Consider the following 15,927-nt stretch of genomic DNA (forward strand, 5'->3'; position numbering starts at 1 on the left):
TGCTGCCTCCCGACGAGCCCGCATCATGGATGGCGAGCGCTCCCCTGTCGCTGCGCTTGCCTTGGAATTGCAGACCCCGGGCGAGCACCGGGATTCATGAGCTGGTCGTGGGGGCCCAGGCAGGGACCTCTGGCTCCCTCCGCTGGCCGAGAGGTGGGTGTCGGGGGCGGGCGGCTGCAGGCAGAGGCGGGCGGGGACGGGCTGCCCGGCAGAGGGAGCGGGCACCCCTTGCAGCCCCCGCCCAGCCTCCCTGGGGTCCACACCCCCTTTGAGATCCAGTGGCGCCGGGTGGCGAGAATCGGGGTGCGCGCGGGAGCAGGGGCTGCCAGCTTCGCTGCTGCCCGGGATTTATGTCCCAGGGCCGGGAGGACCTCTTCCCACACACACCCCAGTGCTCCACGCCGCCGCCTCCTCCTTCCTACTCTCACCTGCGCCCGTGAGTCCATTCGCCTTCAAGGCTGGAGGCGACAGTCCAGACTAAGGAGACAGCAGAGGGAGAGGGAGCACCTGAGGATACAGAGCTGCTACTGGACTGCCTTTTTACTCCCCCACCCCCAGGTGATGAGTGAGGTCCGAGAGATCGGAGAATTTCAAAAGCAACCTGGGCCTCCGTATTGAATGAAAGACCCAGTGCAAAGGCATCACCATGAGCACGAGCAGTAAGTGGGTCCTCCTTCCTTTGCCATGGGAACCGGGTGGGGGCGGCGGAGGTGCAGGAGCCTGCGCCCGGGCTGCCAGGAACCAGGCAGGAAGCCTGGAACCTGGCTGGACTCATGGACCTCCTTCCCTCTCCCCCGCCCCTTCCCCCAACTCCTAGGCCCCAGGCCGGTGCTTTCTGAGTCCCTTGCAGAGGGACTTGGGTTCGGCTTTCCTTGAAAATGTTGCAAATGTTTCAGCAGCTGCACTCCTTGCCTCTCGGAGGAGACTGCTTGGCTCCTTCCAGCCATGCCTGGGAGGCCTAGAAGCAGAGTGTAGCCATTGTCTGCTGGGGGGGGGGGCATATGAGAGAGGGGGGCTCTGTGAAGAGACCTCCGCTCACAGCTGGAGAACCAGAGAGGGCGACTGGTCCTGTAGGTGGGAGGAGCAGGAGCATGTTACCCCCCTGGGGCTGGTGTGTGTGTGTGTGTGTGTGTGTGTGTGTGTGTGTGTACAAGTAGTAGGGTGCAGAGGAGCGGTGTGATAAGCCATCCATCAGGAGCCACCTTTTGGGGTATAGAGATGGTGGAATATGCAAATCTTGGGCACCTGCAGCCCCCTGGGCTTGGGGTTGATTCCTCCACACACCTACAGGTTATTTGTCATCCTAAGAGTGAACGTGGGGCCACGGGGGACTGGAGGGATGGAAGTGCTGAAAAACCTTTCACCAAGGTTTTGCACATGCCAGAAGCCACATCTACTTTGCAGAAGCAAGACTAGACATTTTTGCTGCTGACCTGGGCCCCAGCTGCAGAGGATGGCAGGCAAACATGAAGGCGGTCCATTCTCTTGAGTGTATGGCTCTTTGACCAAAGGCACTGCTGGGGCATGTGGTCTGGGGTCCAGTCCCCTCTTCTGCTCCTTGGTCAGCTGAATTGGCCTGAGTCCTCCAGCAGCCAGTCAAGTTCTGGGGGGGGGGGGGGAGAATCCAATGGTCAAACCCAGTCCCCTTTCTGCATCCTAGACCACTCACCTCTAAGGGGGGGAGGGGCGATGAGTTAGAGACCCTCTGAATCTAAGAAATCTACAAGTTTCTTCCTGAAAAATCTAGCACTGAGCAAAGCTATCTGTGCTTTCTGAGACTGTATCCTGACTGAACCCCCTCTTTTCTTACCACCCCCTCCATTTCAACATTTCAAGGCGGTCAGCATGAGGGGAGGGGGAGCAAAACGAAAGCCATCAGGGATGGAAATGAAATCTATTTATTTACTATGTATTTGTATGACTCATCCCTCTGTCTTCCTCTGTGTACTGCCTGCCTAGCTATGCTAAGTAAGCGATATTGGCTGGACTCCTGCCTCTTCCAGCCAAAGAATTTTATCTCTTGGTTTTGACAATCTGGGTGAAGTATTGGCTCCACACCAGGCCATGGAAAAAAGCAGAATTGTGTGAATCCCATCTACGTAATAAGTCCCACAATGGCATCCTTGGGTTCTCAGACAATGAACAACATGAACCCCTGTCACTTCTCTGTATGTGGGGAGGGGGGATGTACTTCTGAGAATCCTTTCTCATTAAATGACAGTAGAGAATGATGGCTCAGTCTGTCCCCCACCAGAGGACTGTCTGTCCCAGTCTGACTGTCTGTCCCAGTCTGTCCCCCCCAGAGGACTCAGAAATCGGCTCCCAAGAAAATGCCCTTTTCTTTTCTTTATAAGTTTTTTTTTGTTTATCTTTATTTATTGGATAGAGATAGCCAGACATCAAGAGGGAAGGGAGTGAAAGAGAGGGAGAGAGGAAGAAAGACACCTGCAGCGCTGCTTCACCACTTGCAAAGCTTTTCCCCTACAGGTGGGGGCCAAGGGCTCAAGCCTGGGTCCTTGTGTATTGTAACATGTGCGCTCAACCAGGTGCGCCACCACCCGACCCCCCTTTTCTTTTCTTTATAAGGTTTTAAAAAAAATTATGTTTATTTATTTGTTGGATAGAGACAGTCAGAAATGGAGAGGAAAGGGTGTGATAGAGAGGGAGAGAGAAAGACAGGCACCTGCAGCCCTGCTTCACCACTTGTGAAACTTTCCCCCTTCAGATGAGGACCGGGGGCTCAAACCTGGGTCCTTGAGCACTGTAACGTGAGTGCTCAACCAGGTGCGCCACCATCTGGCCTTTATAAGATTTTTTTTAAGTATCTTTATTTATTGGATAGAGATAGCCAAAAATTAAGAGTGTAGGGAGAGATAGATAGGGAAAAAGACAGAGAGATGCCTGCAGCCCTGCTTCACTACTTGTGAAGCTTTCCCCCTGCTGCTAGGGACCAGGGATAGAACCTAGGTCCTTGTGCACTGTAATATGTGCGCTTAACCAGGTACACCACCTGGCCCCATGCCCTGCACTTTTCTCTCTCAAATCATAAGGAACTCTTGTCCTACTAGCTATATTCAGTATTACTGAAAGAAGGAAACAGCTTTCACTCCCCCCCCCTTTATTTTAGGGATTAATGTTTTACATTTGACATGCATAATATTTCTCACTTTTCCCAGATTTCACTTTTAAAAAAAGAGAATAGTGATTGAAAAAGTCAGTTGCTGGAAAAGATGAAAGCACAAATACCCACGCCAAACTTGCAAACTTTTTTTTTTCTAAGTAGGGTGGGTGTCTTTGTAGGAGTAGTGGAAAATGGACAGGGTGGAATGACAGCCCCAGAGGTCTCCTTACGAGGAAATACTTCTCTGAAGGGCTACCTGGGGACACATACCATAAAGACTCAAGTTTAGGAATGGGCTATAATATCATTGTAGGCTACTCCCAACCCTGAGAGTCTGCAGGTGGAGAGAGCAGAATCAGAGCTCCTCATTGAGGTAGTGACAGGGTTACAAGGCCACAGGGACAGGGCATTAGCAGGAGGTCCTTGGCATGACCTGATCCTAACAAAAATGCTCTCCTTTTCCAGGATGTGAAGTTCTGAACCTGATTCTTTTGCCCACAGTGGGACCCAGTTTTTCTTTCTCTTCCATTTCCTGAATCCTCATACTCTATCCAGTCCCTGTACTGAGCATTGCTGCCTGCACAATGGCCCCAACCTCTCAAACCCAACCTGAATGGTGGGTAGTACTGATACTCCCATATTAAAATTGAAGCTAATGACCACTAATTTCCTCAAGTCAAGGAAGTTCAGTGTTGGATGATGAAAGGTGCTTGACTGGTACCATTTTTTGGCAGTGTGCACCATTCCTAACACACAGTTCAGATATTGCCACTGAAATAGAGGCATAGGCTGAGGTAAATATTCAGTTCCCGAGCATGAGCACTGCTGCTGGAGAAGGTGGGCCTGGGGTGAGGCCTTGGGGTAGCATCTAGAAGCTGGCAGAGTTAAGCCCTGGAATCACAAATCCCAGTTTCACTTCTAGTCTTTTCACCGAGTCGCCATGTAGTCTGCAGTGTGGTGGTCTGGTTTGCAGACTAGGAATGCTGGGACCCATCTCGTGGTCTGTCTCAGTGTCCGATGACTCATTGGCCTGCATGGCTGGAGTATGGCAGACATCAGGTTAGTGACAGTCATCACTACACTGGTGATCATGGTAGCTCTTGTCATTGTTGACTTTGTGGCCTTAAGGAGTACATCAAGCCAGGGAGAGTTCTCCATGGGCAAAGACAGGACTTACATGCATGAGGACCTAGGCTTGATCCCTGGTACTGCGTGGGCCAAAGTTGAGCATGTTGTGGTCTCTGTCACTTGTTTAAATTAATAATAAATAAGTAAATGAATAAATTAATTAGGTAAGCATATCACACAAACTCTTGGGTGTCATAGCTTTATCACTAGAAGTATGATTTTGTGCGTGTGTGTGTGTGTGTGTGTGTGTGTGTGTGAATTGAACAAGATTCTGAGACATTGCTGTGTAAGCATGTGTAAATGGCTGTTATTGGTAAATGTGCGTCTTTCATGGCTAGGAAGGGGTGTGCTCCATAGCCACTCACCCCCACCCCCACCTGTGCAGTTTGGTGTCATTGGAATCCTTTCTTTTGAAATCTAACTGAAATCCAGTACACCACAAAGCACGAACCTAAGAGCATGATTATGGTTATGATGGTTATGATGGATGGATGGGTGGACAGAACAGGACAGAAAGCAGAAAGTGGGGGCAAGATCTCAGAACTAACACGGGAGTTGGGGCTGGGCAGTGGTGCAGCGGGTTAAGCACACATAGCGTGAAGCACAAGGACCGGAGTAAGGATCCCAGTTCAAGCCCCTGGCTCCCCACCTGCAATGGGAGTCCCTTCATTGGCAGTGAAGCAGGTCTGCAGCTCTCTCCCTCTCTGTCTGCCTCTCCTCTCTCAATTTCTCTCTGTCCTATCCAATAACAACAATAAATATCAAGGGCAACAAAAGGGAAAAAAATAGCCTCCAGGAGCAGTGGATTTATAGTGCAAGCACTGAGTCTCAGTGATAAACCTGGAGGCAAAAAAAACAAACAAACAAACAAAAAAACTAAACTAACATAGTGGGGAGGGAGATCCCAAAAGCATCTGTGGGATACCAGACCTATAATATCTATCACAAGTGAAGGGCCTCAGAGGAAAAAGAGGAAGCCAGAGCAGACTTTTGTAAGGAAGATCTACTAGTCGGCCTCTCCTTCCTTTCTCTGCTTGTTCCCTCTCTGATTCCAAAGACTTGTCATTTATCTCCTGTTCTAGAGACAGGCTCCTCACCAGTCGCCCCATGCCCAGCCTACTTCATCCATTCTACCCTCTCTGCCAACTGCTTAAAACACAGTCCCCATTGCTCTTGAGAGGAAAGAGAAGACCCTTCAGAAGATTCATAGGGAACCAGGTGGCCTGGCCCAGCCCCACTCATAGTTTCTCCCTGTCCTGACCATTTGCTTCTCCTTTTCATCCTGTAAAGGCCCTGCTTCTGCTGATTTTTCATGGGCTGTTCATCACACAACTATCCATATGATCATAGGCCACTTTCCTTTGTTTCTGTTTTTAGATAGAAACAGGGAGAGCAGAGAGGGAGAGAGAGAGAGATAGAGAGAGAGGGAGAGAGAGAGAGAGAAACCATAGCACCAAGACTTTCTTCAATGCGGTGAGGGCCAGGCTCAAACCTGTGTCACACACACGGCAAAGCAGTACATTGTCCAAGCAATTTTGCCAGCCCCAGGCCACTTTCTTAAGCCCACAGAGCAAGAAGGAACTGACCCCACTCTCCTTGCCTGTATGTAACCCCCACATCCCATATGCATCTTCCTAGACAGCAGTAAATCCTTGGTTAATCCTTGTGTCTCCTGTCTCCTGTTGACCCCAGGTGTTCTCCAGTTCTGGATTCAAGGTCAGGGAAGACTATACTGGTTCCAGTGTGCAAGAGGCCCTCAGCACATGTTGATTCTGTGTCCAATGTAAAGCCATGCTTCCTGTATTGGGGGCGGGGTGTGCTTACAGATGTCCTGGAAGCTAGGCCCCTAATGCCATGTTGGCCCTTCCTTGAAGCTGGAGACCATTATATATTCTACCTCTAGTGACACCAAGAGCCATACATCCTCATTTCATAGGTTTCCTCCTTGCCACCAATTCTTTTTTTTTTTTTTTACATTTTAAACATTATATTTTTACTTATCTATTGGATTGAGACAAGAGAGAAATTGAGGGGGAAGGTGGAGGAGATAGAGAAGGAGAGAGGTACCTGAAGCACTGCTTCACCACTTGTAAAGCTTTACCCCTACAGGAGGGGATTAAAGGGTCTTGAACGTGAATCCTTGCAGGTTATTTACTTATTTATGGTAGAGACAGAGAGAAACTGAGAGTAAAGGGGAAGAGAGAGACACCTGCATCACTATTTTACCATTTATGAAGCTTCCTCCCTGCAGGTAGGTTCCAGGGGCTTGAACTAGGATCCTTGTACACTGTAATGGGTGTGCTTAACGAGATTTGCCACCTGCTGGCCCCCATTATTTGACTTTGATCAGCATGTGAGCATGTTATTTTGGGGAGGTAGACTTTGTTTTGTTGAAGAAAGCATTAAGGAATCATATAACCCCCCCCCCCAAAAAAAATACTATGGGCTAAACAGATGTCATACAGAGATAGTTTGAACCTGAACTCTGAAGCATGGAATCCTGAGTTCAAATTTAAGATGTGTCTCTCTCTGTGGTCTTGGCCAGAAGGAAACACATTTCTGAACTCAAAGTGTATCATGTTTTGAATATAAGCAGTAATGCCAGGGCCCTCACAGTATTTAGTTATTCAGTGAGCTTATTAGATGTTCACCTTAGAGAATGGAGTTCTCTAAGAATGTTCCTCTTAGAGAATGGAGTTGAGTCTGCTGTTGAGTTGGCTACTGAGTAAAGCAAAGTTCAGCAAGGGTGGGATTTGTAAGAGCTAAATGCTCTGGCTGAAAAACTGGCCTCTTTGTTGGCATTGTAGCCAGATCTGGGTACTGTGCCGCAGAAAGCTATAGCTTTCCAGAAAGCATTTCCATCTGGTTCTGCAAATGGAATGAGTTGAAAAGGGTACAACAGGAAGTTGGGGTCTTAGGTGAAAGATAATGACCCTAGCTCACGAAGGAGTCAAGAAGCAGGGTTTGGTGGTTGTCAGAACAGAAACAAGGGGGAAAGAGCCTTTAGAAAACAAATAAATTTTTAATTTTTTTAGTTATTCATTTATTGGATGGATAAAGAAATAAACTGAGATGGAAAGGGGAGATAGAGGAGAAGTGAGACACCTACAGCACTGCTTCACCACTCGTGAAGCTTCCTCCCTGCAGATGGGGGTTGGAAACTTAAACCTGGGTCTTTGAGCATGGTAATATATGCACTTAACCAGGTGCATCACCACATGGTCCCTAGAAAAATCAATGTTTATGACCCAGGAAGTGGCACACCTGGTTGAGTACCATGCTCCAAGACCTAGGTTCAAGCCCATGGTCCCCACCTGTAGGGGGAAGCTTCACAGGCAGTGAATCAAGTGTAGCAGCTGTCTTTCTTTCTCTCTATCTCCACCTTCCCTTCTCAATTTCTCTATTTTATCAAATAAAAGAAAAGGGGGTGGGTAAAAGGAAAAAATGGCCATGATGAATGGTGGATATCAGTGCAAGCACAGAGCCCCAACAATAGCTCTGATGGCAATTAAAAAATTGTTATCACTTAGTATCTCTTGGGTTTTGGAGTGAAGAAATGGAAGAGTATTGGTTCGGTTCCTGGCAGGGACCAGATTTGAGGGCAAAATAAGGGAACTAAGTAGGAGTCTTGCCAAGTATGTGGGCAGGGCGTAGGGAAACAAAGCAGAAGAAAGCAAAATGATCCAGTATTAGGTAACTAGGAGCTGTCTAGTCTAACCCACTACCACCATAATTGTCCACTGGGCAAAAAATAGAATCCAGAAACCCAGAGGACTGTAGGGTAAATGCTATTGGTAGGAACTTTGACCCTTGCTTCTACAGCCAGCCTGGGGCAGCATCCCCAAAAAGGAACCAGGGGACTACATCCTGACCTCTCTCTCCTCCCTCCCTCCCTCCCTCCTACCTCCCACTATGCTTCCCCAGTGATTCAATTCAATTAGGAGCCAGATGGCTAAAAGGCAGTTAGTTGGTGGCTTCAGTAGCATTGAATAGAGGAGGGAGCTATGTGAGTCTGAGACACAGAGAGTTGAGATTGGAAGACAATGGGGCCAGGCAGTGGTGCACCTGGTTAAGTGTACACAGTACGGTGCTCAGGGACCCAGGTTCAAGCCCCTGGTTTCCACCTGCAGGAGGGAAAGCTTCACAAGTGGTGGAGCAGGACTACAGGTATCTCTCTGTGTCTCTTCCCCTCTACCTTTCCCCCTCCACTCGGAATTTCTCTCTGTCTCTATCCAGTACTAAAATAAATAAAAACATTAAAAGAAAGAGAGAGAATGGAAGACACAGCACCAGAGACAACTTGACCTTTCTCTGCTGATGTCGATATCTTGGTTCAGAACTCTAAGAATTCCATGAATATAGGGTCTACTACAAGCAAAACTACATCAAGAGGCTCTCTCTCAACTCTAAATGTGCAAAACAGACAAAATAGAGATGATTGTCTACTTGATAGAGATTTTTCTAGAACACTGATTCCCAAATGAATAAAGCCGTGGTTGATAAAGGCTCACTTGAGGTCCAAGCAGGTAAGCAGAGAACCAGTGGCAAATATAGCTTAAACAATTATTCCAAATGAATATAACACAGCTCCAAAAATCACAACGTGTTTTCAACAGCACTTGCATTGCATAAAGGAAGTAATGTCAGATTTTGAACCGTGGCGTTCCTTGCAGGCAGAAGCTTTATCTTGCTGAGATAACATCTGTTGTAGTGAGTGGACAGAAAAATGGCTGATAGTCAACATTAGCTGATGCCTTTATAAAATAACAGAAAACAACTGGAGGTGTGTAAACATTTTTTTTTTTTTTTTACTGTTGGGGTATACAGACAGCTGAATTGTTTTTCTGTGGTTCTTACAGGAACAGACTGGAACCACATAGTTAACTTTACACTTTAAGTCTGCCTTTTTTTTACATGCGGGGTGTCCATGGGCAAGTCATTTTCCTTATCTGGACCTAGAAACCTCACTTGAATGAAAAGCACAGAGAATGTAATAATAGTGCCTCTCTTAGAGAGCTGTTATGTAGACAAGTATGTTAGCAGTTGTAAATTGCTTAAAATAGTGCCTGACTATGGCAATGATAGAACTCTGAGCTTAGGAGCAGAAGGTACTGAGTTTGAATCCTGATACTGCATTTGCCAGAATGCTGTGGTGGCCTATCCCCCTTGCCTATCTCATAAAATAAATAAATCTTAAAAGGAAAAAAGGAGATATAGATAGATAGATAGATAGATAGATAGATAGATAGATAGATAGATAGATAGGGAACACATGGATAGTGAGTATTAATTTGCTAGGGCTGCCTGTTCAGCTCCTGGTATAGAATATGCTGGTCTGGTGTTCTGGTTCTTTGTTTATTTTTATCGCCACCAGGGTTATCACTGGGGTTTGGTGCCTTCATCATAAATCCACCATTCCCAGTGAACATTGTTTCCTTCCTTTCCTTTTCTTTCTTTCTTCATTTTAGATAGAGACAGAGAGAAATTGGATGGGGAGGGGAAATAGAGAGAGAGATAGAGAGACACTTGCAGTATTACTTCACTGCTCGTGAACCGTCAAACCCCACCCCCCACTCCCAGAAGCATGTAGAGACCAGGAACTTAAACCCAGGCCTCTTGCTCATGATGATATGTGCACTCTACCAGTGTACCTCCACCTGGCCCTTGTCTACCATTAATAAAAAACCAAATATTTTTAAAAAAATATTCCAGTCTCATGTGGACTAGGCAGTGGTGCAGTAGAAGAAACCTTGGACCCTGTAGCTTTAAGTCTTCACTCCAATCCCTACATCACATGTGTCAGAGTAATGCTCTGGTTCTTTTTGTCCTCCCCTCCTCTTCCCTCTCTCCTCCTCCTCCTCCTCCTCCTTTTCTTCTCCTCCTCCTCCTCCTTCTTCTTCTTCTTTTCTCTCTCTCTCTCTCTCTCCCCCCCCCCGTGTCAATTAACTGATATTTTAACCAATTTCAGTCCCTGAGGGCTGTGAAGAAAGGGTCTCTTTAAAGGTCTCTCTCTTTAGTTGTGGACGACTGTCTTCTCCCTATGTCTTCTCACTGATTTTCCTCTCTCTCTCTCTCTCTCCCTGTGTGTGTGTGTGTGTGTGTGTGTGTGTGTGTGTGTTCAAACTTACCCCATTGGACAAGGACCCCAGTCACAGTGGCTGAGGACCTACCTGAATGACTTCTTTGTAACCTGATTACATCTGTAAAGGCTGTATCTCCAAGCAAAATCAGATTCTAGGGTATCAATGGGGTTAGATCTTCAATCTGTGAACCAGGAATGGGGGGTGCCCACTTCAATCCACAGCATAGCATTTCTGCAATAAAACCCTCTTCTAGGAGAAGACCTTCCTCCCTATGGATTAGCTTTCCCTTAATACCAGACTCTCCTTGGAGCTAGTGTAGGATGCTGATTGTTGGTTATTAAACTGTCACAAATGTGGACTGCCTGGTTCTGACGTTTACACCCTAATTTAAACCAGTCCTGATTCAGTGGGAGAGACAGTGCCTCTCCTGAGAATTGAAAGGGAGTTTGTGCATGTAGGAGGCACTGAGGGGGGAAGGTGGTGACTTAGAATTCCCCTGCCAGTCAGTCCATCTGTCAGACTCACTCCTTGCACCACACAAGTCATTACACACAACTGCAACACATCATAGTGTAGTAGAATTTGGTCATGAAATTGCCTTTCAGTTGGCCTCATTCCTGGGACTGATTGTCTAGCCTGGGAGATAAGAATTGAATAGTTGGTTTAGAGAGATAACTTATGTGTGAGGCCATGTATGCATAACCCAGGTCTGAGTCCCAGCACCACAAAAGAGGTGCAGTGATATCTATGGGAGCTCTGGTGTTGTGATGCATGTGTGTTTGTCTATTTCTATTCTTGTCTTTTCTTTTAATTGCCACTGTGGTTATCACTAGAGTTCAGTGCCTGCACAACAAATCCAGCTCTCTTAGCTGCCAATTTTTCTTTTTTTTTCTTCTTTTCTTTCTTTTTGATAGAAAGATATTTAGAAGGAAGGAGATATAGAGGAGAAAGAATTAGAAACACCTGCAGCTGCTTTACCATTCATGAAGCTTTCCCCCACTGCGGGTGGAGACCAGCAACTTGAACCTGGTTCCTTGTGCATGGCAGTGTGTGTACTTGTGAGTAGCATTACTGTTCGGCTCCTCCCTTTGTCTGTCTGTCTGTCTGTCTGTCTGTCTGTCTCTCTCTCTCTCTCTCTCTCTATATATATATATATATATATATATAGTCCCGTCTAGAGCTAACCATTGATCAGCAAGTCAAAATCTTTTCAAAATGAACAAAGCCCCACAGTGCAACCCCATTTCACCAGAAGTGGTGAAATTATATATATATATATATATATATATATATAGAGAGAGAGAGAGAGAGAGAGAGAGAGAGAGAGAGAGACTGAAAAAAAATGAGTCATTCATTTATTCACTGAGTATTTACTCAACACTGGCTCTGCACCAGGCAGGATGCTAGGGACACAGGAGTAGATAGAGGGGAATTGGTTCTTGTTTGGGGGGATCATTATGCCCAGTAAAATAGGCCAGCATGATGGAGCAGGTTTTATTTGCCCTCAACCATATTTTCAGTGAACTTGAATTATTTGCCAGCTTTGGGGAAGTGAGGCTTAAAGCTTCTTTAGGAAAAAGGGGAGGGGAGTTTCTGCCTTCCTGCTCCTATTTTTCCTGTATCAGCCATTAGTAGGATCATCAATGTCCTGATCTCCTTTGTGCCACCACTTCCGCTTAAATTGCTCAAAGATCTCTCAATATGTTTTTGTTATCTTGTCACTATAAGGCATTTGAATTTGAGCAGGGACTAGGAATTGTCTAGTAAGTGATCTGCATTACATGCATGGAGAAGTGTGTCTTCAGAGAGAAGAGAGAAATGCATCTGTCCATTCTTATGGGAGAATGTCCCGTCTAGAGCTAACCATTGACCAGCAAGTGAAAATCCTCTCGAAATGAACAAAGCCCCCCAGTGAAACCCCATTTCCCCGAGTTTCTTCCTAGGACCCACTCCTAGAAGTGGGTGGTGGTATGTGCAGTTGGGCATCTAGTTCTGTCCCATTCTCCTAGAAGTCAGTTCCATTTCCAGGGTGAGCCTAATAATAGAGTGGGGCACAGATCAAAGGACAGAAGTTCTGAATGACTGGACCCAATTCAAGGTGCCATTTCCAGATCAGAGATGCCATCAAAGGCTAATGATTTCACAGATGGTTCTGGCACATGGGCATTTCCTGGGCCAGTTAAGGACCTCCAGTTATTGACATGAGCTGTCTGTGGAGTCATCTCATACACACACACACACACACACACACACACACACACACACACACACACACCTAAGGGGCCATTGAGAAGATAGGAAGCACAGAAATTTGGTGGTGGGTGTAGTGTGGAACTATACTCTCATCTTCTAATTATGTAAACCACTACTAAATCACCAATAATTTTTTTTATTTTATTTCTTATTTTTATTTGATTTGATTTGATTTGATTTTGCCACTGGGTTTATGGTTGGGACTTGGTATCTGCACACCACTGCCTGTGGCCATTTTATTTCCCTCCCTTTCTTTTTTAGGATTGAGAGTAGAGGGAGGAAGAGAGAGAGAGAGAGAGAGAGAGAGAGAGAGAGAGAGAGAGAGAGAAAGATAGGCATCTGCTGACCTGCTTCACCACTCATGAAGCTTCACCCCTGCAGGTGGGGAGCAGAGACTTGAACCTGGGTCCTCATGCATGATGATATGTGCTCTCAATCAATTGTACTACCACCTGGTCCCCCAATAAAAAAGGTTTAAATGAAAAAAAGAATAGCCATATAATGGCCTTGGACTATTGTTCACTACCACTTTATTATCATGGGATTTCCCTGCTAAGGACAAAAGACAAAAAGGTAGATAATGTCAACATAATTTTTCTGTGGAAGACAGATTTCTTTCTCTCTTTCTTTAGTTCTCTCTCTCTCTCTTTGCTGCTTTCTTTCTTTCTTTTTTCAATCCTCTGGAAGAAATTGGGGTAGCATGTAATTCATAGGACAAAAAAACAGAGCCTGTTACATAGCAGGTGCTCAAAAGACATTTGAAGAATTCTTTTTCTTTTTATTATCTCTATTATTATTGGATAGAGACAGCCAGAAAATGAGAGGAATGAGGAGATAAGGAGAGAGACAGAAAGATACCTGCAGCCCTGCTTCACCACTTGTGAAGCTTTCCCTCTGCAGGTGGGGACCAGGGACTTGAACCTGGATCCTTGCACACTGTAACATGTGCACTCAACCAGGTGCACCACCACCTGGCACCTAATCATTTTTCTTATAATAAAACTCTGTCTGCTAAACTTGGTATCCAACTCCTTGACTATCTTCTATGATACCCACCGGGTCTTCTCAAGAACTTCTAATCCAACATAAAATATGAAGCTTATTAGCTTTTCCTCTTTGAAAGGAAAGACTGCTTCATCTCTGGTGGTCCCAGCTGATGACTAGATTAGAAAGATACTGGGCTCTAGGAAAGTTATCTGGGGAGGGGATGGGATAAGGAGTTCTGGTGGTGGGAATTGTGTGGAGTTGTACCCCTCTTACCCTATGGTTTTGTCAATGTTTCCTTTTTATAAATAAATTAATTTAAAAAAGAAAGAAAGATACTGGTCTCTTTGACACACTCTCCCTTCCCCACCTCTCCTGTGTTCAGTCTTTGCCTGGTCATGTCCACTTCCCAAATGGAACTTGAACTCTTCACCTGCTCACTTACCACTGTACCCCAAGGTCTGTAGCACATGGCAGCACAGCCACTGGAATGAAAGCTTGAGGGACAAAGGGGCTGAGGTCAAGTTCAGCAGTGCAATGTAGGCAGCTAGTAGTGAGATTCCAAGCAGCATGGACAGGAGGGTGTAGCAATGCTTTGCAGAATGTTGACAATATCCAAAGCATTGCATCGGGGTGGACAGTGATAACGCACAAGGTTGCCCAGAAGGAAGTGGCCAGAATGAAGTGGCAGGGCCTGAAAAATCCTAGGGAGAAGGCATTGAAGGAGCAGGTGGGAGGCACCACTGCCATCCTCACACATTGGTCTCTGTGCATCTGAGAGCGTGGGTGGTCCCTTGATGATTTCACACACAAAATGCTCAGCTTTGCCTTGCCACTGTATGTCATTTAAGAGATCCAGAATTGCTCCACTTTGCCACTTTGTTGTTCCTGGCACTGCCATTACCTGCACCAGCCACCATCCCACCTGGAAGAATTCTACTCCACTGTCTACATCATTTCAAAGCTTTCCCCTTGCACCTGCTTCATTCTATGCAAAGCATAGGTCTTCCTCCACCGGCTGTTATCTCTTGGCCTCTTCTGCACCAGCAGGGCCAACTGAAGCGACTACTTTGCAACAGCCTAATGACACAGTTGATCGATTTTAAGCACCTGAAGCACACTCCACCAATCCTCCCGAAGTGAGTGGCTCTGGGTGTGCAGCCCCGGGTCTCTCCCTGCTTGCGTGAAATCTCTGGAAACAGCACAGGGCTCTGGCTATAGCTCGTCCAAGGATGATCCAAGGTAGCCACAAAATTAGATATTGTCACAGTCAGCATAAGTCGTTCTGGAAGGAAAATTGGCTCTAATGTTGGGATTATATGGTGCAGAACCTCAGTGGCCAGAAATCGCTTTTCAAAGGGCGGTCACAGAGCTTGGACACTGGTGTAGAAAAAGAAGGGAAACAACATTTCAGGAACAAAGAACAAACCAGCCCATATTGGAGAGTCCTGTGACTCCAGCCAACTTTTCTCCTCACAAGAAGGCAATCTCTCTCTTTCCCTCCCTCTCCTTCTTCCTCTCCCCCTCTCCCCCCTCCCTCAATTTGATCTTTAGTTGATTTTTACTTATTTATTTATTACCAGAAGGGCTATCTCTGGGGCCCAGTGCCTACAGCCATTTTTACCTTTCTTCCCTCCCCTCCCCGTTTTTCTTTTTATTTGATAGAACAGAGAGGAATTGAGAGGCATGAGGGAGATAGAAAGGGAGAAGGAGAGAGACACCTGCATACCTGCTTCATTACTTGTGAAACCTCTCCCCTGAAGGTAGAGACCAGGGGTGTGAACTCTGGTCCTTGTGCATAGTACTATCTACTCTCAACTAAGTACCTCATCGCCTGGCCCGTCAAGGAACATTGTCTTGCCTATCAGAGTACAAATGCTTACATGTATCATATATTTCATTCTCCCGACTACCCTACATGTGCTTCCTCTCCCACCACCACCATCTCTGTATCTAAGAGCTACATATTCTGCTGCCTCTAACCACCCTTTTCACAGCCACCACCATAGCACTTTATTGGCGTTCCATCAGCTTGTCTGCTTCCTTGCTGGCTCTTGAGCCCTTTACCTATGGTGGCTCTGTGGCAGGTCCATCTACTTGAGTTACTGCTGAGTCCACACTCACTGCAGCACTGAATGCTGAGTGTTAAGCACTAATAGCCAGCTACTCAAGATTGCTGAGTGTTTACTGTGTGCTGGCCCAGAACTCTAAGCTTCATCAAAAAGACCTCATTTCCCACTCATGGGCATTCCAACAGGCAGATATTCATATTCTCCTTCTTATAAGAGGAAGAAACCGGCTCAGGGAAGTGATTGGTTCCAGATTTTACCTTTCATCTGTAATGATACCTCGAATGAG

At 46.3% G+C, this 15,927-nt stretch overlaps 1 protein-coding gene across 10 annotated transcripts in view; it reads left to right on the plus strand.

Moving 5' to 3' along the window:
- The window catches only part of ABLIM3 (actin binding LIM protein family member 3), a 154,221-nt gene continuing 138,294 nt past the window's right edge, over positions 1 to 15,927 (plus strand). For 9 of the 10 annotated variants that reach the window (XM_060180788.1, XM_060180819.1, XM_060180824.1 and 6 more), the window contains exons 1-2: positions 1 to 153; positions 559 to 659. In XM_060180788.1, coding sequence (XP_060036771.1) covers positions 647 to 659 — 13 coding nt within the window. In that variant the 5' untranslated portion in view covers positions 1 to 153; positions 559 to 646. Of the gene's footprint in view, positions 154 to 208; positions 437 to 558; positions 660 to 15,927 lie in introns of those variants that run through there. The other variant, XM_060180792.1, reaches the window with a different exon arrangement.

This window comes from Erinaceus europaeus, chromosome 2 (genome assembly GCF_950295315.1).
Source record: "Erinaceus europaeus chromosome 2, mEriEur2.1, whole genome shotgun sequence".
NCBI lineage: Eukaryota > Metazoa > Chordata > Mammalia > Eulipotyphla > Erinaceidae > Erinaceus > Erinaceus europaeus.